The sequence below is a fragment of the Sander lucioperca genome, chromosome 11, assembly GCF_008315115.2.
Source record: "Sander lucioperca isolate FBNREF2018 chromosome 11, SLUC_FBN_1.2, whole genome shotgun sequence".
NCBI lineage: Eukaryota > Metazoa > Chordata > Actinopteri > Perciformes > Percidae > Sander > Sander lucioperca.
The window spans coordinates 6,429,938-6,454,363 of NC_050183.1; the positions used below are offsets into that span (position 1 = coordinate 6,429,938).

Here is a 24,426-nt window from a genome sequence, read left to right on the forward strand (position 1 = left end):
GGTAGTTGACCGTTTTTTCCCCCGTCGTTCAGGCTTTGGATGCCATTTCAAGACATTTGAAATCATTTTGGCTGAGCAGCCTATACTTTTCTGCACTTCTTTATATGTTTTCCCCTCTCCAATCAACTTTTTAAATCAAAGTCCGCTGTTCCTCAGAGCAATGTCTGGAATGACCCATTTTGCTGAGTATTTCAGTGTGAAATGCACTATAACCAGCATGCACAACATTTGCTTCCTTCCTTAAATATGGGCCATAATTGACACCTGTTTCTACACAGAATCAATCACCTCACTAATTGAAAACATTATTATTTTGAACATGCCCCTTTCAATTACAGATTCAATTACACAGAATGAGCAGCATGCATGTCATGACTGTTGGTTTTCTATGACTCTACAACACTTACTAGTAAATTATTTGGCATGTAGAAATATCACTTCTACCAAAAAATTTGATTTATAAGGTTAGTGATGTTGGACTGCTATTATTTTGAGACACACACACACACACACACACACACTTTCAATTCAAACTAATGGACGCCATAAGCTGTGTGGTCGCCACCACTGACTTGTGCAGTGATATAAAAATCAATACATGTGGTGAAACGGCTCTCCTGCATCAGTGCAGCCGTGAAAAATGATACTGAGAACAACGCAATGTTTCCCATTTGAATCATGATTTTTTTTAGCCTTTTCTCTTCATGTCTGACGTCAGAAAAGTTGGACGGAGGTTAAAGGAGGAAATTAATTCATTATTTCACTGACTGACAAACACAGCTCACTCCTATTAGAATTAGCTGCTTGTTTACCAGGTTGCTAATGGTTACTGTCGGTCTAAATGCTTACAGACTGCAGTCTGGGTGCTGTAGCGTTGTTCAGTGTGACGGTGATGATTATGACAACCTGTCCGACTGTGAGTAAGAGTTGGGCTGTGATTGTTACGTAAACTGTTTTTTTCCTTTCTACTCAATCAAATGTAAAGTTAGCAACAATAAGACAAAAAGTCACCTGAAATAACATTCACAGTGCTCTAATGAAAACAAAACGACAGCGATGAAATGAAATGTAAAACAAATAAAAATTTTTAAAAAAAAACAAGTGTAAGTGTAGTGTTTTTGTGATCCTCTTCCCTTCAGCCATGCTTTTTGAGCGTGAGCCGTCCAAGGAGGGCATCTTGTCTTGCTTGTAGTTGTAGCCTAGTGCCAGGTGGTGGCAACGGAGAGACTGTTATAGATGCTTCTTTTTGTTGATCCCTTTCTGCAGGTGCTTTCTACAACAGAGACAACAGAAAGAGTCAGTGTAATGAGAGCAAAGGACAGGACGGGGATGGAGAGAATAAGCTTGTCAGAAGAGGTGATCAGCAGATGTGAGGCATTAGCAGGCAGAGAGGATATCAGCAGTGGTCAAGGCCAGGCAGATAAGGAGTGCCACATAATCACATCTCCATACGGTCTCAGGCTCTTTGATCCTATCTACCTGTGAGGGCCGCTAGTTACACAAGCTCAGTGGGAGACCTCTCTCTGCATCTACACCTGAACTTCAGGAGCAAGTGTCTGCTTGAGTTATAAAATCTTTGGATTGTACTACAACACAACAGTTTAGAGACAGTGTCAGTTTTTTTCTGTGAGTATTCCAAACTAATAGAAAGGTGATAGAGATGTCACCAGTTTCACAGTCTTCAGAGTTTCAGTGGTCAAAGGCTACCATGATAATCAGCAGCAGATGATAGAGGTGCACATGACAACACTAAGGCAACTCCTTAGATAAAGAGATTAATCTATAAGTTCAGATAAAAAGGCACAAACTTTGTGTTTAGTCAAGTTAGCATTTTCTTTTTTTAAGCTCAATATTGCAAAGTGCCGAGTACTTTTTTTTTCCACATTAGAAGAGACCCCCATTACGTAACACATACATTAAACTATGTAAATCGCATAAAAATCCCTATATCATTCTAGACAATCTCCTTTTATAGAGGCATAGTAATTATTACAATAACTGCTAAGATGGGTATAGAGAGGACACTTGTTTGGCTACAAAACTGACTTTGAAAAGTGCTGTGTGTGTGTGTACCATTTTACAACATAAATGTATGGTCTGTAAGCAGTGGTAATACAGATGGAATGATTAAGGGGTATCAAACTCATGGCAGTGGCATTGACAGCCAATTACTAAATGAATGCCATAATTCCCAATAAAAGCTGCTTTTTATGTGGAATCATGGCTTTTATATATAACAGAATTTGGTTGACAACAGAAACAAAACTGTCATGTTGTGATATTATGTAGAAACCATCTCTCTTTGTAAGTAAATTGGTGTGAGGTCTGTGTTTATTATTTTTTAGAGCCTACGCTGGCATGTTGAATTATCTTGTTAGACCACATTTATACCAGCCACACTAGCAGCTAATATTTATTTTAAACTAAGATGGTGAACCAGGTAAATATTATTCCTGCTAAACATCAGCATGTTAGCATTGTCATTGTGAGCATGTTAGCAAGCTGGCGTCAGCATTTAGCTCAAAGCACCACTGTGCCTGTGTACAGTCTCACAGAGCTGCTAGCATAGCTGTAGTCTCTTTTGTTTATTAAGAATATTACAATACACCTGGCTATGGGTGCATATAAAATAAAATTAGAAATCTATTCATGAAATATTTATTTCGGTAAAGTTCTGTCTTGTGGCATTAGGTCAGCCATTGGCATTAGACAGGGTTTCTGCAGTTTTCAACAAGTCAAATTTAAGACTTTTTATGACCTTTATGAATGAAATTTAAGACCTATATCACAACATTAAAGTACACAAGAGTCACAAAAGTACTTGCAAAATAAACAAAATCATTCAAATTGAATAAAAGTTACGCAGAGTAACAATAATCTGTACATATACAGCGAATTATATGTGGACTATCAAAAGAAAGAACTACAACACCATGGAATAAAAAAAACATTTCAATGGAAATGGACGTAGGGAAATTAAGCCCCATTTAAAATTATTTAAGACCTAGAACACAATACTAGAATAATAGAATTTAGGACTTTTTAAGGCCTAAAATTTTAATTTTGAAATTTTAGACTTTTTAAGACCCCATGGAAACCCTGATTAGAACCACCTACACTGGTGTAAACTACACTGCAACCATCCTACTGTTTTCTGTAGTTCATATCTCCATAATGACCTGTCTTACAACTAATGACTTATTGATGTGGACATTCTTCAAATAGCATGTTGTAGCTACTGCTGGTTTGGTTTCAAACTCAACATTTACAGTGAAAACCTGCCAGCAGTTGGCTGGTGGTATTATTCCACCCTGCACTGAGGTCTCAAACGACACGCAGTCTGTTGGTGTTAGCTCACCCCTGGGCAGAGTTGTGATGTCCAGCATCATCATGGTTTTCTGCCTGAGGTTCCCTGAGCAGACCAGCTGCCACGTTGTTTCCTTCCTTGTACTCCCTGACGTCGTTCACCTCCTTCACTTTTAGCACCTTCACTACAAAAACAACAATGAACTACACACAGAACAGGGGAGAAACAGGATACACAACAGAGGTCAGATTGTGTCATCGTTGTGGCAGTTTAAGACAAAAACAAACATTGACCATAAATGCTTTTTGGGTTTGAATTAAGACACCTGTGTGTCCTCCTCACCAAGAACCAGTAGATGTTCATGAGCAGCAGTGCCAGGAGAAGAGTGCTGAAGAAGAAGTAGAAGGGGAAGTTGGGGACAGACTGGAGGCTGGACACACATGTGGCGTACAGCACTTTGAGAGGGAACCAGTAGAGACGGAACCAGAACCTGAGAGAACACAATAGAAATTAATGTCTATTCATCTGCAGATCAAGTGTGTGTGTGTGTGTGTGTGTGTGTGTGTGTGTGTGTGTGTGTGTGTGTGTGTGTGTGTGTGTGTGTGTGTGTGTGTGTTGAACCTCACCAGGTGATGCTAAAGCTGACTGAGCCCATGTTGGACAGCACGTCGTTGAGCAAGTGATAGCCTTCTCCTCTAGACTTCAGGTAGATGTTGAGCTTGGTGAACTCCAGCTGGATGTCATTGATGTCGTGGAGGAACAACACCAGAATCCCTCCGTTGTGGAATCTGAGGGCCAGGGAACACATGGTACAGTATGTGTATATATTTCAGCTTATTTCTAATACAAGTCCATTACAAGCAGGCATCTGCCAATGCAAATGTTTGGATGGTCCAACCAGAAACATTTACAACAAACCAACCAAGTCAATTTATTTTGGATCTATTTTGCCTGCCATTTGGGAGCTGAAAGCGTATTAATGGACTACAATGACCAAAGTTTAATTCATCACACATATGATATGCATCTATGCTGATGATGTGGTAATATAACATAAACTGAATGGTACTGTAGGACACTTTATGCTCATAGAAAAACTAAAAGGGTCAACAATAGATCTTTTAAGACTTAACAAAGGTACCTAAAGGCGTAGGAAAAACTAATGAGTGCCAGCGTGATGATGTGGTGCACCACCATGACAGCCGAGTCCTTCCTCCACGCGTCCATGTAGACCGTAGCATAGATGGAGTGGCCGTAGAAGCTACCCTGGATCAGGTAGGCTATGGCGATGTCTGTAGGCACCGACATACCACTCTTCCAGTCTGGAGGAAAAGTGAGGAGAGGTCACAGGCTGAGACACACTGAGAGCACATTAAGGATGTCAGCGTTTACTTTAAAACCAACCTAATTCAGATGCAGATTAGAAATGAAACATTTTATATTAAAATTCATGTAGAGCATTATGCAGCCTTTGGCAGAGAGGTGTGCACTCTGAGCTTTCTCGTATGTATTGTGATTGCATCTTTCTTCTTTTTATCTGTTTTCTTGTTGTTCCTAGTTGAGTGTCTCAGACTTTTGGCTCACACAGTAAAACAGAAGGTGGTGATTGTATCACAACTATCACAGTTGATGCCAACAGAAGTATTTACTGCAGACTCACTACTCACTACTGCAAGCAAATGTGGAGGAGGCACTTTTCTTTTAGCAAGTGTGTAGACGTCAAGACTCATTGTCTCACAAAACTCTGAAACATTGTGGATTAAATTAATTTCTAACACATTTTAGATTACAAATGACTGTGGAGGCTGAAGAAATGTAAATATTGAAATGGTTAATCATATAATCAATGTGAATTAATTTGCATTACACTGATCCAATAAATAAAATCATTAAACGTTAAATGTGCTAATTATTCTATTTCAGTATTCTGTTTTAATGATGAGTTAACCCACAGAAAAGTAATAGAAAATGAATCTTGTGTAGATGATAAATATGTTGTAGATGCAGCAGGATCATTGTTTTATACACACATACACTGTACACCCATTTGTATTCCCAATATGTCCAGATACTGAGCTATATGCAGTGACTTCTGGGAAGGATACCAGATGTGGAGGAGGCTGGAGGGATCAGGTTTAACCTCGGGGGAATTAAAGAGGGTTTCTAAAGTAATGGAAACTTTCTCCTCCGATGTTTGAGTAAGGTATATCTCTGGTGGGATGGGGTTATGTTCGGGCCGTGTGTAATGTTTATTGATTGGACCTTCCATCATCACATCTCCGGCTGGCAGCTAATGAAGCTCAGCGTACATTCTTTCAGGGAGACTTCAATAACGTCTATTCTTATTAGTGTTTTCATGTACTTTTTGGAACATGGCAGCAAGGACATTAATTGCAATTATGTCAAATTCCAAGTTATACAGACTTCCTACTATTCCTAAGATAGAATCCCTAAGAATCGGCCATGTATTTCACAAGCCAATCACAGCATGACATCCCTGCTTTAAATCTGTTCTCTCCCCTGCGGTTGTGAGTTGTCATTTCAGGCAAACAGTGCAACCCTCCTCCTCCCCTTCCACCTCCAGTCATCTTCACCCACGGTACACTGGGTCTTCATCCAGCTAACCGCTCCCATCGACGCCTTCGAGTCGGTCTTCGTGCTCCTTCACCACCAGCACCAGTGTCTAGACTCCATCAGAGGATATGTCTGGGTTTCTCTACCCCTTTAAAATATATTTGATACGATGGAGTCTAATCTCCAAAGACTTTGTACATTTCATATTTTGCATATGTAGCTTACAAATAAATCTTTGCATATCTGCAACGAAGTCTCTCCTGATTGAATTAGAGGTGATGCAGCTATTGAAGATGAACCTGGCACTGTCAACCAGTCTTTGCTAGCTCCACTCAGAGCGATTGAGTTCGATCAGAGCCCTGACACTCTGTCTGATGGAGGAGGCAGAGAGACTATAAAAGACATTGCTGGATTTTAAGTGGAATCCACCTTACACATCTATCCTACATTAGCAGTGATAGTCATCCATTAGGTTATATTATGGAGGTAAGTGTTGGAGCAAAACTTGATAGAAATGTATTCTATCATAAAACGCTGCTCTATTTAGGATTGTTGGTATATCATTTCTGTCCTTTTGGTTACTATAAAAAGAAGTTTGGATTTTTTTTAATGAATAACACAGGATCACTGATTGGATAATAAGTCATTCAATTCAAGGCTCAGAATATGCATGAATATCCACTATGCACTGTTATAAATACCTCTCTATTTGAATACTCAAAGTGACATTTAACCCCCACAGAGTCTCTACAGGATTAAGATGTGCTGCTTGCTGTTTCATTAGATTAAAATGACTTCAGCTCCTTGAGAGGTTAGGTAGGAAAATTACATTACATGTCATTTAGCTGACGCTTTTACCCAAAGCAACTTCCAATGAGATAATGGCTCAGCTACAGTACTATTAAACATGCTTTTTCTGAGGTCAATTTTGATCTAGTTACTGGCTTCAAAACCTGAAAAGGAATTAAAATCAGTAAATTCAGTAATCTAATTTCAATTCAATATATTGAATACTGACAAATTATTTAAACCATTAAAGGCTCTTTTCTTTTAACGTGATCAGGAGCAGAGTCATTCAATTAACAGATTACTAAGAGGACTAGTGCACAAACTGCTAAATAAATGACCTGTACATGACATTCACACTGTTGTGTATCTTACTGTAGAAGATAGAGGGCGGGTCATGGAAAAAGGAGTAGGAGGTGAAGAAGAGCAGGTAGGTGCTGTATGACCAGGACATGGTGTAGAAGACCAGCTTCCACGCGCTCTCTGGCATCTTGGCAGCATCTTTGGGCAGCAGCCTGCACCACTGTGCTAGAGGCTGCGGGGACAGAGCAGAAAGAAGAACCACAGTCAGAGGAGAGGAGGTGTGAGGAAGTCACTCTCAGAATTAATTTAGCTGCTTCTTTAAGCATGCGGCTGGGTGAGCTGCTGGGAGGTCCTTTAGACACAACTGATTAATTTAGATGGTGTTCTTTTACAGAATTGTAAAATTCAATACAATGGCTCTTAATTCAATGTGTGGTGAAGCAAAGAATTCACCACATGGGTTATTTAAAGTCTTTTAATGCACTAGTGTCTTCTGAGCTGAAATCATTTGTCTTCGTTTATTTTATTGCAAAGAACCGTTTATGTTGTTCCATGATGTAAAGGCTGATAAATTAAATATTTTGGCCGGTTGGCATACAGATGTTTTTAGAGGGATTGCAACAACCTTAGGCTCATTTTTCTGAACTAATAAACTCTGGCTGCAGAAAACAAATGGGCCTAAAAGGAAGCTAGAATGAAGACATTAAGAGGGTAGTGTACACTGTGTCTTTATAATAAACAGTTGAACTACCACACATGCATCACGTGAAATACCGTGCTATGGTGCACAAAGTTCAAAGATTTTTGCAGGAAAGATTAACTCAAGTCAACATCCTCTAGTTTAGTGGTTTATCTGTATGCATCAACAGGCCGGTGGTTCATGAGCTCACCATAATCATCCACCCACAGACGCTATCTTAAAACATACACATGCACACACACATTCATAGACAGCAATGTTAACCGTTAGGGGTCAATTTAATGACTTATCTTGTTTGGGTTTTTTTTGTGCATTATGACTCTGGAAAGTGTAAACAATGTGTATGGTGTATAAAGGGGGCATGCTAAATGCAAGTTCTAGTGCTTTTTTTGTTGTTGATTTCACTCAATTCAGAGTTTAAAGAGTTGTTTTTTTAACCTTGTCATGACAAAGTCACATATTTTCGTGATGTAACCAACACAAAGACACATCTTGCTTGACACCATATGGAGCTAAATAAATACGAAACTGGCTATTAGAATCTGAAAACCTGCCTGTAAGGTCCATCCTATTCATTAAAAAAACAATACACATAAAAAAAGATGTATTATGGAATGTAAAAAAAATAGTTACGTTGAAAATAAATGTACAACTGACAATATCAATCAACAGTTCCACAAGAAAGTAAAAAGTAATCAGAAATCACAAATTGTGATACTGAATTACAAATCAAATAGTATTGTACTGAGAGATCCCTGTTGGTTATCACGAGTGTGTGTGTGTGTGTGTGTGTGTGTGTGTGTGTGTGTGTGTGTGTGTGTGCACACAGTAGTACAGAAGTTGATCCATCTGACCTCGACCTCACATCAGATTACACAGTGCTTTGTCCACTGATGTGTAAATGTCCATAAGGTTTCATGAGTTCTGAACCTAATTAAGTATGTGTGCTCAGGATTGTCTGTGCTGTCATCTATTCTGCTTATTGTGCACACATTAGAGCCCATAGCTGCTATTGTGTACTTCAACACTTTAAAAACCACAATTCAAGCATTACTGACATGGTAATACATGTGTTTACTTAACATCCAACTAAACAAGTGAGGAAGCATCCTGTATAGTTCAAATCAGTGCAATTAGCTGAGCTCACATACAACCTCAAATAATGTAGTTGTACGCTTCTGACAACCCACCCCAGCTTTTGTGATGTATAACAGCAATATTCATATTGCATTAGCTCAGCACGACTGACCTTACACTGAACCCATCCTCTTCATCCCTAATGTAAGCTCTGCAAAGGTGGTGTTACACATGCACTAAATAACCAAGGTATCACTGGCCGATCTCTCTCACACACACACACACACACACACACACGTCGTGGCATCTCTCCACCCCCACCCACAATCATAGCATAATAACGAGCCACATCCTGGCTATCTGTCAAGAAGGGCCCCTCCCTGGCAGCACCAAGAGGGTGGAGGTACTCAAGACTGGGGGAGGGAATATAGGAGACCCGGGCATAGGGCCAGTCTGTCAGAGCACAGCTTAAGTATCTGGCTTCTGAGTGGCATATTAATATAATGTAGATGCAATAGTTCAAATTCGTTATCTTGTCATTCCATTTAAACTGAGATTAGCCATTTCTTTGTGTAGCATCTCTTTGTGTATTTGGCCATTGTGGGCAATGTTGCAAATCAATGAGCACAACGATGAGTGATGGCAGTTTAATTTGTATATGATTTTTGTATCAATGTGAAGAAACACTTTGAACAGTTAGGTATTGGATTAGCCAAAATACACATCTTGCTTTTTGGTTATTATATTCTTAACCGTTTAATACATTTTCTAGAAAATGTATTATTAATTACAAAAACTTAATTTTATCCACATTCCCCACCCCTAATTTCAGCATAGTTTGTGTGTGAAATAGAGAGAGAATTATTACTATAGTTACTATAGATTATACTGACTGTTACAAATGTATAAAATGGAAAAGTACTGTATTGTTTATTATAGATTACCAGAAGGAATAAAATATAATTATATGTGCCAATATTTATCAAAAACGTCTTATTTGTTACAGCTGTTCAGCTCAAAAGTATAGATAAGGGTGATAACTGTCTAACATGCACACATTCTGTTCCTCCTGATTTGCTTCTTTATCTTATGCCTACAACTGTATCTAATTTGTTAACATGTGTTATAGCCTACTCACTCTCAACTGCTGTCTCACATTCAGTCAGCCCAGAGCACGTGCCTTCAGTCACAACACCTGAGAGATGGAAGACACCGAGGCCACACTTCTGCAGTGCTGGGGCTCTAATTAGAGGAATATAAGCTACTAAACCCTTTAATTAAGGGTGTCTGTAAATTAACCTTGGGGAGATGGGAGGATCGGATCAGTAGGTGTTGTGATAGTGTGTCACCCACCTGAAACAGACATTGTGTCAGTCCCCGCCTGACCTGCGTCCACAAAAAGGCACAAAAGAAGAACAGGGTGATCTCGGTCAAGGTAATGTTTGCATTATCCAGGAGAGTCCGTTTCGAGAGCTCCAAACCGCAATGATTACAGTCTCTCCATGCGCCCAGCATTACGGTGGAGGCTCTGGTGATGAGGTCCAAGTATCCCGGCATGGGCTCCACTTCCACGGGTCCGGCGTCCCCAGTGTGACCGCTCATTGTGGTGTGGCGCAAGAACAAAAATGTGGAAACTGGAGAAAAAAAAAAAAAAAAGAAAAATACTCCAATTGAAGGGCAGAGGGAGTGCAGGGAGCAATACTGTCCAGACTGTTTCTAATCCGTGAACCAGCTTGCTAGCTCACCTAAAAACGCTAAAACAAGCTTATCTAACCAGTTTACCCTCTTCAGTAGCTTAATTCTTTGTTTTCCAATTTAAGACATGGGCCCATTCTTCGCATTTTTTGAATGATAGCAGGGCCTACCTGGTCTGACCAGAAACACTGGCTATGCATACTGCATCACTAGTCTGTCAAACTCATTCTCCTGCAGGGAAACAAAGAACAGAGAAACCAGTTAAACACCAGGAAAAACATCTGACCAGCTGTGCATCGCATGGTTTGTTTTGGTAATGGAATCCAGTTTTAGTATGTTGATGTACATCTGCACTCCTGTGTAATTAAAAACACACTGTGTGACAAAGGCTAAAGATTCAGAGTTTAATGCACGCATTGACTTTGCTCCAACGACATCTGCTGCCCAACATTTAAAACAACCAAGCCAGGTAATTCAATGATAACAGAGTAAAGGTTATGAAGGCTTGTCAACAACTGAGTGGAACTTGTGAACCTAAATAGCCCTGGCCAAAGGTCAGAGGCCTCCCTCAGAATAAAATGCATTGAATAACAAATATAGACACAATCAAGTTACCTTGGCTAAGTAGTCTTTGAGAAATGGGTGGGCTCTGTGCACATCTTTCAGCTGAGAGAGGTACCGATTGGTTACCTGAGGGCAGACGTAAACAGATGTCGCAAAAGTTAGAAAGTTAAAGCCAAAAAAATAAGGACATTAAAACTCAAGAGATTGATCAAGACAACTAACAATATGTGAACATTTATCATTAGTCAGGAAGCCATATAGACTAAAAAAAAGTAAATTCAAAAGTTACTCTCTACTACCACACTTGAGGATTAGATGCGTTGTCTACATGATTCCGGTTAACCTTGAATGAGATGTGCTAATTAGTGGTTATCACAGTTGGACACCATTTAATGATGGCTTAACGTCAATGCACAGCATTCTTGAGATAGATAATTGAGTCTTTATCTTATGAACTTGATGTTGAGTTCCAGGGTGTACTACTCATACAGCACTAAACCAGTGGAAATGCTTAGATAACACTTTTCATGATAGAGGACAAACGCAATCAAGAAATTGCTTGGTTGAATGCTTTTGCCGGCTTCAATTAAAGCAAACACACAAAATTGCTGAGAAGAGCATCTTTCACTCTTAGCGTAATGTTATTGGACAAAGAGATTTCAAATCCTCGTTGACTGAAGAGGAAGTTTGTCTAAAGGAAACTGCTAAAGTGAAGGCTGTTGAAGAGTTGGGTTGGCATTGGGTCCAAAGTCTCACCTCGGGAGCTTTGCCCATGTGCTGAGTTAGCACTATGAGGTTGATCAACGTCTCAGAGTGACTGCTGTCCTAAAAGGGGGGAGGGGGAGGGAGAGAGAGAGAGAGAGAGAGAGAGAGAGAGAGAGAGAGAGAGAGAGAGAGAGAGAGAGAGAGAGACAGATGGACAGAAAGTGAGACTCAAAACACAAAAACATGGAGTCAAGACAGTGAAAGAAAATATAGTACCTTCTGTTTCATGTTCAAGTTTCATGTCACTTACAGAGATGACTTTAATTTCCTTTATCACAAGTACAGCAGACAAGGTGGAATTCAATTATGCTCCAAATGTTCATATTTCTACATACCCGTCTGTGTGAAACACTATACATTGTTTCTTTTCATTTTTATTTATTAGATTCAACTTCATTGTCATTGTGCAGAGTACAAGTACAAAGACAACGAAATGCAGTTTGCGTCCAACCAGAAGTGCAAAAAGAGCAGAAAATTGCAATGCGATATTCAAGTATAGACAGGACAAGAAATATACTGCAGTGTAGACAGTATGTAGCAACCCAGGGGACTTGAGAGCCAGATTCACAATGAAAATAGGAGTCTCAGAGACAGTTAGCTTAACATAAAGTGTTCTTTAATAACTTAGTCAGGAAAAGGGTAGTGGGACAAACTTTAACTCAGGATTCTTCACGTCCAGGGTCTGTCAGTCTTCAGGCAGTGTTGTCCTGTGGAGGTTTAAAGCAGGGCGAGTCCTTTTTCCAGCCAATCTCCTTACTGAACAACAAACTCCTGCAATGTTGCTTCTCTGGTCCTTTGTTCTTCACTCTCCCCCGTTTGGCCTTGGATTGGCTCTCTTAATGTCTTCCCCTGATTACCTGATGGGCTGCAGGTGTGACCAGTGCCATGTGCCAAGTGGCTGCAGCACTTGCACAGGCAGATAGACTCCCTCTATCACCTCCCCCAATCTGAGCCTATGGACCCGCCCCCTGTGCCGGATTGGCTGGCCTTGGTGAGGGGAACCTGCCAGTATCCTTTGGTAAGATCAAGAGTAGAAACAAAATGGGCAGGGCCTAATAGCTCGATTAGCTCATCCACTCTAGGCTTGGGGTAGGCATCAAACTTAGAGACTTCATTCAACTTTCTAAAATCATTGCAGAATCTATCAGTGCCATCCGGCTTGGGAGTCAGAACAATTGGGGTGGACCAGGCACTACGTGACTCTTCAATAACACCCATTTCCAACATCCTTCTCACCTCCTCTTTAACGGTTGCTCTCTTGGCCTCTGGGATACGGTAGAGCCGGAGCCTCACCTTCTTTCCTGGTTCGGTGATTATGTCATGTTGGATTACATTAGTTCGGCCAGGTCGGTTGGAGAAGACATTTTAAACTGACTGGTCAGTTCTACCAGGTCTTGGCGGTGGACAGGGGTCAGCTGAGAGCCTAAAGGTACCTGTGAAGAGTCAGAACCTGGGACTTCAGCTGTTAGCGATGTCATAGGCACACAATCAGAGGCATGCCATTTCTTAAGAAGGTTTATGTGGTAAATCTGGCAGGATTTTCTTCGGCCTGGTTGTCTCACCTTGTAGTTGACCCCACTTACTTTCTCTACCACCTCATAGGGCCCATGCCACTTTGCCAAGAACTTGCATTCTGCAGTTGGTATGAGGACAAGGACAAACTCACCAGGCCGGAACTCCCACACTTGAGCATTCCGGTTGTAGACCCGGGTCTGGGCTTGTTGGGCTTGCTGCATATGCTCCCGTACGAGTGGCCATATTTTAGCCATCCTCTCTTGCATCTGATCCACATACTCTATGACGGAGCGGTGGGGCAATGGTTGTTGCTCCCAAGCCTCTTTAGCCAGATCCAGCATGCCTCTGGGTCTCCGCCCATACAGCAACTCAAACGGCGAAATCCCTGTGGAAGCTTGGGGAACTTCTCGTATGGAAAACAAGACAAAAGGAATTAGTTGGTCCCAATTTTTCCCATCCACATCAATAACTTTCCTCAGCATCTGTTTGAGGGTCTTATTAAATCGCTCTACAAGGACATCTGTCTGTGGGTGATACACTGACGTTCTTAATTGACTTGACTTTCAACAATCTGCACATCTCCTTCATTATCCGAGACATGAAGCAACTTCTCTGGTCCATCAAGACTTCCTCTGCAATACCAACTCGACTGAAGAGAAGGAATAATTCTCGGGCAACAGCTTTAGCAGTACGTAATGGAATGGCCTCAGGGTAGCGAGTGGCATAATCCATGATGACTAGGATATACCGATGCCCCCTACTGGACTTTGGCAGTATATCCATGGCCACTCTCTGGAAGGGGGTGTCAATTATAGGTAAAGAGATCAAGGGGTTCTGATAGGGTACCTTTGGGGCAGTCTTCTGGCACTCCCTGCAGCTTCTGCAATAATCCTGGACCGCCCTTTTCACCCCTGGCCAGTAGAATCGACCCAAGATTCTGTCGTAGGTCTTCTCCACCCCTAAATGAGCTCCCAAAAGATGTGAGTGGGCAAGGTACAAAACTTTGGGAACATAGCATTTTGGGACTAGCAGCTGATCAACAACGATTTCACCCCGCTTAACCACCCAATACAAGAGGCCCTTTTTCACTGAAAAATGTGGAAAAACAAGTTGACTCACCCCCTCCACACGTTTCCCCTCAACAACCACTAGGTTTTGTCTGGTATGTTCCAAGTTGGCGTCCTCCAACTGGGCGGTCCCAAACTGCCCTTTTCCAGCCCCTCAGAAAAAACTTCATCTGATGAGGTCTCGTCCGGCCCCGGGTCCTCCTTCCCCAGGGCCTCTGCAGGGACCCGAGCTTCTTCAGCGGTTTCCTCTTCAGATGAAAGGGAGGGCCCCAAGGGTGCTGCACAGGCATGTACCAACTTTGCTTTTTGGTTTCTCAGAGGTTTCTTCCTCGTACTACTTCTTCTGGGGCCCCCGGTCCTGTGGTCCCAAAAACAAAATATAGGGCAGTCCCACCCTATCAACAGTGGTACTGGCAACTTTTCTACCACGCCAGCCTCAACCTCAAAGGTACCCCTCGTGGTCTGCACCTTGATGTGGGTTGTGGGATAATCCTGCGAGTCTCCACGGATGCAGGATATTGGGATGATGGGCCCACTGGGCCCAGTGGTCAGCTCTGGCCTTATTAGGGTCACGGAACTCCCCGAGTCCAGCAGGGCCCCCGCGTCCTGGTTCCCAATCCTAACGGGAAGCTTAGGGGCCTTTAGGCCTTTATGGGCCCAGCAGGTGGTGAGGTAGCTGCCACTCTTTCGTGTGGAGTCCATTGACCCAGCTGTGGGAATTGGTTCATCATTGATGAGACAACTCCAAGCTAAATGGCCCTCTTGTCCGCAGGTAAACATTTATGGCGGTCGTGATTCACCAGAGGTCGATGCCGTGGGGGTGACCTAGGCTGCCCCACCTGGGTGGTGTGGTGTTGATTCGGTGCTTCCACATCCCCCTTTTTCATTATTCACATCTGGGAGTGTAAGGTCCCGACAGGCTTTTTGAGCTTCACCTGTTAAGAAAGGGGCCAGGATGCCTGCCCACTCTGCTTTAGGCCAACGCTCTCTCTCTGCTGTCCTTTCAAACACCTCCAGATAAGCCTCAATATCATCTTCACCACCTTGTTTGGTCAGCACTTTACTGGGCTCTGTAGGCTTCTCTGGCTTCATCAAATGCTGGCGCAGCGCAGTCATAGCATCTTGTAAGGCCACCAGGCTTTGGGCATGCTGGGTTTGGGTTTGGACAAGCTGGGCTAATGCACTCTCCATAGCAATAGCAGTGTCTCTCTCTTCTACTTATTTCATTGTGAATCTTTAGCGATGGAACAGAAAGGCCTGCATTCTCCACCAAAAACCTTGAGAGCCTGATTCACAATGAAAATAGGAGTCTCAGAGACAGTTAGCTTTAACATAAAGTGTTCTTTAATAACTTAGTCAGGAAAAGGGTAGTGGGACAAACTTTAACTCGGGATTCTTCCCGTCTGGTCTGTCAGTCTTCAGGCAGTGTTGTCCTGTGGAGGTTTAAAGCAGGGCGAGAGGTCAGTCCTTTTTCCAGCCAATCTCCTTACTCAACAACAAACTCCTGCAGTGTTGCTTCTCTGGTCCTTTGTTCCTCACTCTCCCCCATGCGGCCTTGGGCTGGCTCTCTAAAAGCGCCCATATTATGCTCATTTTCAGGTTCATAATTGTATTTTGAGGTTGTACCAGAATAGGTTTACATGGTTTAATTTTCAAAAAACACCATATTTTTGTTGTACTGCACATTGCTGCAGCTCCTCTTTTCACCCTGAGTGTTGAACTTTCTGTTTTAGCTACAGAGTGAGGCATCACACTTATATCCCATCTTTGTTGGAAGTCGCACATGCGCAGTAGCTAGGTACTGCGCAGTAGCTAGGTACTGGGCTACTAGCTAGAAGCTAATGCTGCTAGCGGTTAGCCACCTCGTTCTCAATGGCAAAACATGGCTACAACACACACAAGTTCATCCTAATCTACAAAAGTACTAAACTACTTACATGTCCCTCGTCTGCAGGTATTCAACGCAAAGTTGGAAGGGTGCCCTCGTTTAGAAGAAGTCTCCCGGCTAATCCTGCCTTGTACTGACCGAAGTTGGAGAAACAGCTAGCTGATGTGGTATTAGCTAAAGTGGTTAGCACACACCAAATGTTTCGGCCAATGACGTAGATAGCCCTGCCGATTTTGACCTGCTCACCCAGAGACTGAATGCAGGATACATTCAGAAACCCGTATCTCACTCAAAACAGCATGGATGTTTTTTTTTTTCAAGTTTGTATGCGTGTGGAAGCACCAGAGACACAAAATAACACCCCAAATCCCAGAAAAAGTGAGTTTTTTCATAATATGGGCTCTTTAATGCCTTCCCCTGATTACTTGATGGGCTGCAGGTGTGACCAGTGCCATGTGCCAAGTGGCTGCAGCACTTGCACAGGCAGATAGACTCTATCACCTCCCTCAATCTGAGCCTATGGACCCGCCCCCTGTGCCGGATTGGCTGGCCTGTTTCCCTGATTTGCAACAAGTAGTGTACAGTTGGTTAACAGAAGGTGGTTTAGAGTAATATAAATTACATATAAATGTGTGCAGTGTATTAGCAGTTACCTTATAAGAGCAGAATAAATATGGCTATGTAATATGAACAATGTATGAACAACATGTACAGATATGTGCGATGTAGCAGCAGTAACATTATAATAGTAGTAAAAATTATATAGATATATGCAGTGTATTATTATAAGAAAAACTGAATAAATATGGATATTCAGTATGAACCATATACAAACAGATATGTAAAGCTATGTGCAGTGTGTTAACAGTACCGTTGTAGTGCAGAAACAGTAACATTATAAGAATAGTGAGAATAAGTGTATGTGCAGGATGAATAGTATGAAGAGCAATAGAATATGGCTATGTATAAGTGTAGTTACAGTATGTACATTTGTAAATAAGTAGAACACTATGGGTGGGATAGGGGGGTTGGGGGCTTAGTTGGTTGGTTGTCACCGGGATGCAGAGCTAGAGTTCAGTAGGGTGACAGCCGCAGGAAAGAAGCTTCCTCTGAACCTGCTGGTTTGGGTGTGGAGAGACCTGTAACGCCTTCCGGAGGGGAGTGGGGTAAACAGTCTGTGGTTGGGGTGAGAACAGTCTTTGATGATGCTGCGCGCTGGGTGTGAGGAACCAATGATGCCCTCTGCAGAGCTTTCCAGTCGTAGACAGAGCAGTTGCTGTACCAAACTGTGACACAATTGGTGAGGATGCTTTCAATGGTGCAGCGGTAGAAGTTCACCAGGATCTGAGGAAACAGGTGGACCTTCTTGAGTCTCCTCAGAAAGAAGAGACGCTGGTGAGCCTTCTTGATCAGATTACAGGTGTTGAGGGTCCAAGAGAGGTCCTCAGAGATATGGACACCCAGAAACTTAAAGCTGGTGACATGCTCCGCCTCAGTCCCGTTGATGAGAATGGGGATGTGTGTGCTAGCTTTAGACTTCCTGAAGTCCACAATGAGCTCTTTGGTCTTCTTGGTGTTGAGAGCCAGGTTGTTGTCAGTGCACCACAATGTTAGGTGCTGGACCTCCTCCCTGTAGGCTGTCTCATCATTGTTGCTGATGAGACCAATCACCGTAGTGTCGTCTGCAAATTTGACAATAGTGTTAGAGCCATGTACAGGTGTGCAGTCGTAGGTGAAGAGGGAGTAAAGGAGAGGGTTCAGCACACATCCCTGTGGTACGCCGGTGTTCAGGGTGATGGTTGAGGAGGTGTGATTATCTAACCTAACAGACTGAGATCTGTTGGTTAGGAAGTCCAGAATCCAGTTACAGAGGGAGGTATTGATGCCCAGTTTACTGAGTTTGGTGATCAGTTTGGAGGGGATGATGATGTTGAATGCTGAACTAAGTCAATGAACCTTTCCTTTCCAGCTCTCAACGAAGGCGGTCGCTTTTTTTCTCCCTCTCCCTCCCAGGCCTACCCTGCTTGCTATCTTGTCTTGTGTTGTCTGTTGTTAACTTTTTAGAGACTCTCCCTGCAAGGCTCTACAAATACCTAAAAATCATGGAATTGATTAACTGGTCTCTCAACGCAATTGACACTGTATTCTCGAGGAGGAGCACTGGTTCGGGTGAGCCAGCATGTCCTGACGGGACGTTTGCTGAGGGGTATACGATGGACGGCTGGGAGAAATGGCGTGTCGTGTGTCTCTCTGCTCTTTCCGTGGAGGACGTTGAGGATATCTACCTATTTGGAACCCTGATAACTGGAATGTTGCTGATTGGAGGATGCTTCGCTCTGGTTTATCGAAAAATTGGAAAGACTTTGGTAGCTGTCCAAAGCCCAAGGAAGCTGCCTGGCCTGACTGAAGCTGTCGAAAAAGCGATCAGTTCGCAAACTGGAACTATTAATCGCGTGATGGAAAACAACATGGTAATGACCCGCGGCTTGGATACCATCATGAGGAAGGTCATGGATTTGGAAAGAAAAATTGACCAGTTGAACAGTTGAACAATAGAATGTATGTCTAAATTAGAGCAGCCATTCATGTAGACAAAACAAATTTAATCTTTCGGCTCCCTTATCCTGAACGGCCTTGCCAAGGCCGTTTCTTGGAACAAACAGTCACCCTGTTGGGGCTCTGCAAGCGAGACTCTCTTGGTTCCTCCCCCGTCTTCCCCACTGCCTGCTGATTGTCGTATCGGTTCTGGACTGTTCAAGGGTGTCACCACGGCAACGTGCTGTGTTATCGCTATAACATTCTGCGGACTGGGACACTAGTGGGACTGCCGGGCTGTGCGTTTCTCAGCAGGCCAAACTCCCCCAACCTACCCCCTCCCCAGTCCCACGCCTTCGCCGCTAAATGTGCAACTGTACATTTATGTTATGTTATGTTCAGCAGTGCAAATGTACTGCTTGTGTGCTATGTGCTGAGGTGTTTTTTTCCTGTTCCCACACTGTTCTTATCTTTATGAGGATAGTCTGAGAGTTGCTTTTTTTTCCCTCTCCTCTCCTTCATGTCATGCTGTATCTGTCCCTGCTATGTTATGTTATGTATGTGATTATTATTATTATTCAGTCAACTAATAAGCAAAATACCAGTGCAACAGTGCAAATATACTGTTTGCGTGCTTTAAATGTGCTCCTGCGAGAGTTGTGTTGAATGTTTTGGATGTAAAGCGCTTTGAGCTGCACTCTGTGTATGAAAGGCGCTATACAAATAAAGCTATGATGATGATGATGATGAATGAACAGCATTCTCACGTAGGTGTTGCTATTGTCAACGTGGGACAGTGCAGAGTGAAGTGCCGTAGAGATGGCATCCTCTGTGCTCTTCTTCTGACGGTAGGCAAATTGGAAGGGGTCCGGTGAGTAAGCAGGTCTTGAGATGGGCCAGGACCAGCCTCTCGAAGCACTTCATAATGATGGAGGTGAGTGCAACTGGACGGAAGTCATTAAGGTTTGTTGCAGTGGAGTGTTTTGGCACCGGCACGATGGAGGTGGTTTTAGAGCATGTGGGGACAGCTGCCTGTGCTAGTGACAAATTAAATATGTCAGTCCAAACCTCAGTCAACTGCACAGCACAGGCCCTGAGTACGCGTCCGGGGATACCATCAGGACCAGCGGCCTTACGTGCATTAGTCCTGCTCAGTGCCACACACACATTGGTGGTGGAGAGTTTGAGGGGCTGGTGATCTGCAGAGACCACAGCCTTGTTGTCCCTTAACCTTGTTGTCCCCCCCCAATCAAAGCGGCCATAGAAGTGGTTCAGCTCATCAGGCAAGGAGTGGTCAGTGACAGGGGGGGTGGAGTTAGTGGTTTTGTAATCTGTGATGGCCTGGATGCCTTGCCACATGCATCAGGGGTCAGAGTTGTTCCTGAAGTGAGCCTCAATCCTTAGCTTGTGGTTGTGCTTGGCCTTTTTGATACCTCTTTTCAGGTTAGCCCTGGATGAGCTACAGGCTTGAGCATCACCTGATCTGAATGCGATGTCTTGTACCTTCAGCAGGAGTCTGACCTCACTGTTTATCCATGGCTTCTGATTTTGGAAAGTAGTAATCCGTTTGAGCGTGGTGACACTGTTGATGTTTGAGTTGATACAGACCAGAACGGAGGAGGCATATGAAACAATGTCCGTGTGGGAGTCATGGGTGGCCTGAGTTGTGAACACTCTCCAGTCAGTGCCGAGTCAGCTCCCTCTGGCCACACTTTGACTGTCCTTACTGTTGGTTTCACACATTTGATGAGTGCTGAATACTTGGGCAGTAGAAACAATGAGAGGTGATCTGAGTGTCCTAGATGGGGGAAGGGAGCAGCTTTGTATGCATCAGCCATATTTGTGTAGACTTGGTCTAAAGTCTTTTCTCCTCTTGTGGGGCATGATACATTTTGATGGAATTTAGGCAGTACAGTCTTTAAATTTGAGTGGTTGAAGTCACCCGCGACAATGTAGGTTGCCTCGGGATGCAGAGTTTGTTGTTTACTGATAGCAGAATGCAGTTCTTTCATGCCAATCTTAGCATTAGCATCCAGTGGTATATAGGCCGCTGTTAAACTCTCTGGGCAGATAGAAAGGTCTACACTTAACCATGAGATACTCTAGGTTAGCTGAGCAGTAACTCTGATGGTGATGGTGGTGTCCGTGCACCACGTTTTGTTAACATAAATGCACAAACCACCACCTCTGGTCTTACCGGAGTCATCAGCTGTTCTGTTGAAGAGCGAGTCGATGTGGAGTTAGCTTTAGCCGCGCTCAGATTCCACCGCGCGACCCCCTGCGGCGACGTTTGCGTGTCCGCTTGAAGGTCCCTCCAGTCGGTGTGGCGATGTTTGGAGGTGCCGTTGGTTTAGCGATCTCTGGAAGTACGCTAATAACGATGTCAGAATTGCAGGAACCAATGTCCAAAAGTTCCTGTTGGGTGTATGATATGCTAAACTGTTTTTACTGAAAATACTTGAAATAAACAAGCATATTACCACTAATTTGCAAAATCTGGAGAGACATGGAACGTCACAATGCGTTCACGCCGCCATCTTGGTCTTTTATTCCACGTGCTAGGCAGAATGTGTGCATTGACATTGGCGTAAAGTCACATAATACTCTAAACTCTACACTAAACTTGTGTATGTTCTGTATCTGTATGTTTAATGAAAAAGAACATCCATGAATAACCATCACTTTGTAATAAATGAACCAATAAAAAAGAAAAAAAAAAAAAAAGTGAAAATAGAAGCTCAGAAAAAACATTTGTGAAAGACTTCACTCACACTAGAGTCTGACTGAGGTCTGGTTTTAACAGTCAACATAACTGAGCTTGTACAACTTTAAAAACAAACCTGACATCCTTTTGGACACTAAGTTGCAATATTTGTAAAAGGTGAGATAGAGCATCGTATATTTAATATTCATATCGTATAAAAAATTAAAATGTACAAACTTTAAAAGCAAAACTACTGCAAAGTGAATATTTTGTTGCCAACTTATTATGGATAACATACAATAACTGTAGACTAGAAAATAGTTTGTGGTGCCCTCTGCTGTTACAATGTGAACAGTTAAAATGTTTAAATTGTTGTGAGAAGCATCCACAGAAAACGTTTGGCTTATTTCTGAGACTTGTGATATTAGAGCTTAAGTCTATTGGAATAAATAGCCTCATTACTTAGTTAAACATGTTTTGTGACAAATTGGTATGCTACAGTGTGTCTATAAAAACACATATTGAATCATATTGAATATCATTATTTTCATTTGTAAAAGTTGTGACCTATTTTAATCTGAGTTTACTCAAAAATAATTTTGAATGCATCTTGTAATGGGTTTAACCCTGTATGCATATTACACTTCCAGCACAACTCCCCTGTATAAGCAGGCATTCATTAGGGATTTAATTATGAAGGCTATGAATCTAATACGGGCCTCAGAAACAAGCTACCAAAAGCTTCAGCTGAATTAACTGTGCATGTAAGTACACTGAAGTGTGTTTAGTATGTCAGAAAATGTGTGATGAAGAGACAAGAGGGATAAAAACTAAAACACAAACTATTGTCATCTAACCTTGTCAAGTGCCTCCTGTAGCACTCCTTCAGCCTCCTCCCACTTGTTCTGAGCCATGTAACAGGCTGCCTGCCCGTTGAGGAGCAGCAGTGTAGATGAGTACTTGTCCGACATCTCCTGGAAAATGTAGTAGGCATCCTGCAGCTTCTCTCCACCCTGGAACAACAAGCAGAATGCAATAAAATGTAGGCAAGAAGAAATCTGAGTGTTCAGCGGTGATAATGCTGAAAAGTCAATAATAAGTGAACAACACATGCTTTTTTTAAAAAATGGTGTCAAGGGTGCTCACTGCTCCTGAAGAGTTGGAAGAACTCAAATGTGCAAATTAAATGGAACACAGTCCTTCTTAGACCTGGTGAGATTAGCTTTATACTGCACCAAGAATTGCTACATACTTCTACCCAACATACAAATATATCCTGCCCAAGAACATGTCAACTATGCCCCAGGACATGGTACAGGTAAAAACACTTTAATGCCACAAATCAAAGTCTTGTGCTGTATGCAGTTTCAGTCTTTATTCATAGTAACAAGTCACGAGTAGCATCCTTTATTTATGCTAAACTTTATTTAGATAGATAGATAGATAGATAGATAGATAGATATTTGATACTTTATTCATCCCAAGGGAAATTATAGAATTTAAGATAACCGAGCAGTGCCCTGCTTCCTATTCACACAGTCAACTGTAAGCTTATCTGTTTTGGGTTGTATTTGTTTGGGGTTCGTGCCTTGCTCAATCTTTCAGTGGAAAGAATGGATAGGCAAGCAGTGTCCCAATGCATAATTGATTTCTGATGATTTCTAATTGATCTGCTGATTACTATTTTTTAAGCTTTTCCCCTCAACCTTTCAAAGCTAAGTGTGACTCAAAAATAAAGAAAATGGTTTGGATGGAGGACTGTGACAAAACCCTGGATTTGCAGTGTTCCTTTACAGAGATTGGATGATTTTAAGCGATCCACATCAGTGTTTGGTGTTTTTTGCCCCCAACGTCGCCTTCCAGGCAGCGTGGCAATGGTTATGTTTAGGGTTAAGGTTAGGGTTAGTTGCCTGGAAAGTGACGTTGGAGGCAAAAAACACCATCAAGCATCCACATCCAAGTGATTGGATCTCACTGTCTCTCACACTGTGACTAATTGTAGTGGTGGGATCTTTGGATTAGTCTTTCTGAAAAACAGAAGTAGTAGATGAGTTACTTATTTGGTTACATAACTTAAAAATGTAATTTTTGGTGAATTATTGTAGAAATAAAGTTCACTTTAATGCAGTTTCTTTCCTGTTTTCCGCTGTAGCTTTCCCCCATCACTTACATTCCTCTCAAAATGTTAGCAATACTGAACTTGCAGGGTTTAAGGAATTAATCAGATGTCCTCTTTTAGTTTTAACCAATCAGCTTGTCATGCTAACAAACAGAGGTGCGTGTCTTTGCTTGTTAAACATGCTGTTTATCCTGTGTAGCAGTTCATGGAGCTGAGCACTGTAGATACAGTCTCTCTTCCCTTTCATGTCTTCATCTGTCCTGTGGAACTAAAGGCCTAAAAATGCCCAAGAAATACTCTTATTTAACGTAGGGGTGTACTTATTTATGCCCCCTGTATTTTAAGGAAGAACATTTATTTATTTACAATACATTATTCATTCACAAAGAAAATTTGTGTCCTTAAAGGTTGGATTTTTCCTCATTTTTTAAATTAAGGCATTAAGATCAATTTCCAAAAGATTATCTTTTATTCCTCTTTTTAGTCAACTTTAGCATGGGTGTATTCACTTATGCTGAGCACTGTATGATGAAATAGTAGAATGAAAAAGTAGTATTGATGGCTGACCTCAGTGGTTCATCTGAACATACGATTAAGTCTTTGTTATGTCTATCACATTTGTTATGTTTAGTGTCCCGCTCCAAATGCTTTTTGAGAACTATATTGAACATTATCTGTGCACTCTGCTGGCAGTAAGAATCATATCGGACTGTGTTAAACACTTAAAGCGGTCAATAATATGGTACAGGCTCATTCTTGTGTCTAAATGTACTTAACAATAGCTGAGAGGAAGGATCCACTTCTTCCAGAGAGTGGTTAGTAAAGGA

The 24,426-nt window shown here is 42.2% G+C and overlaps 2 protein-coding genes across 2 annotated transcripts; both read right to left on the bottom strand.

The window, feature by feature from the left end:
* Nucleotides 1-1,115: 1,115 nt before the first annotated feature.
* On the bottom strand, nt 1,116-10,389 carry LOC116055207 (ceramide synthase 1-like). Its single transcript, XM_031307022.2, has 6 exons — nt 10,101-10,389; nt 7,043-7,202; nt 4,449-4,629; nt 3,934-4,095; nt 3,359-3,797; nt 1,116-1,273 (listed from the first exon to the last, which is right to left on the bottom strand). Exons 1-5 carry the CDS (start codon nt 10,347-10,349, stop codon nt 3,578-3,580), a joined length of 972 nt encoding a protein of 323 aa, XP_031162882.1. The 5' UTR covers nt 10,350-10,389; the 3' UTR covers nt 1,116-1,273; nt 3,359-3,577.
* Nucleotides 10,390-10,634: 245 nt separating this feature from the next.
* LOC116055210 (coatomer subunit epsilon-like) lies at nt 10,635-22,607 on the bottom strand. Its single transcript, XM_031307028.1, has 4 exons — nt 22,338-22,607; nt 11,763-11,831; nt 11,058-11,132; nt 10,635-10,673 (listed from the first exon to the last, which is right to left on the bottom strand). The coding sequence occupies exons 1-4, from the start codon at nt 22,590-22,592 to the stop codon at nt 10,635-10,637; spliced, it is 438 nt and encodes a 145-aa protein (XP_031162888.1). The 5' UTR covers nt 22,593-22,607.
* Nucleotides 22,608-24,426: the final 1,819 nt, after the last annotated feature.

What these genes read in the sequence shown, in the direction of transcription:
- LOC116055207 (XM_031307022.2), bottom strand. Translation starts at nt 10,349, where the DNA reads ATGAGCGGTCACACTGGGGACGCCGGACCCGTGGAAGTGGAGCCCATG. An exon ending in TGACACAATGTCTGTTTCAG is followed by an intron (nt 7,203 to 10,100) that starts GTGGGTGACACA and finishes CTGTCCCCGCAG; the next exon opens with CCTCTAGCACAGTGGTGCAG. An exon ending in CCCGCCCTCTATCTTCTACA is followed by an intron (nt 4,630 to 7,042) that starts GTAAGATACACA and finishes CTTTTCCTCCAG; the next exon opens with ACTGGAAGAGTGGTATGTCG.
- LOC116055210 (XM_031307028.1), bottom strand. Translation starts at nt 22,592, where the DNA reads ATGTGTTGTTCACTTATTATTGACTTTTCAGCATTATCACCGCTGAAC. An exon ending in ACATGGGCAAAGCTCCCGAG is followed by an intron (nt 11,133 to 11,762) that starts GTGAGACTTTGG and finishes GTCTGCCCTCAG; the next exon opens with GTAACCAATCGGTACCTCTC. An exon ending in TCAAAGACTACTTAGCCAAG is followed by an intron (nt 10,674 to 11,057) that starts GTAACTTGATTG and finishes GTTTCCCTGCAG; the next exon opens with GAGAATGAGTTTGACAGACT.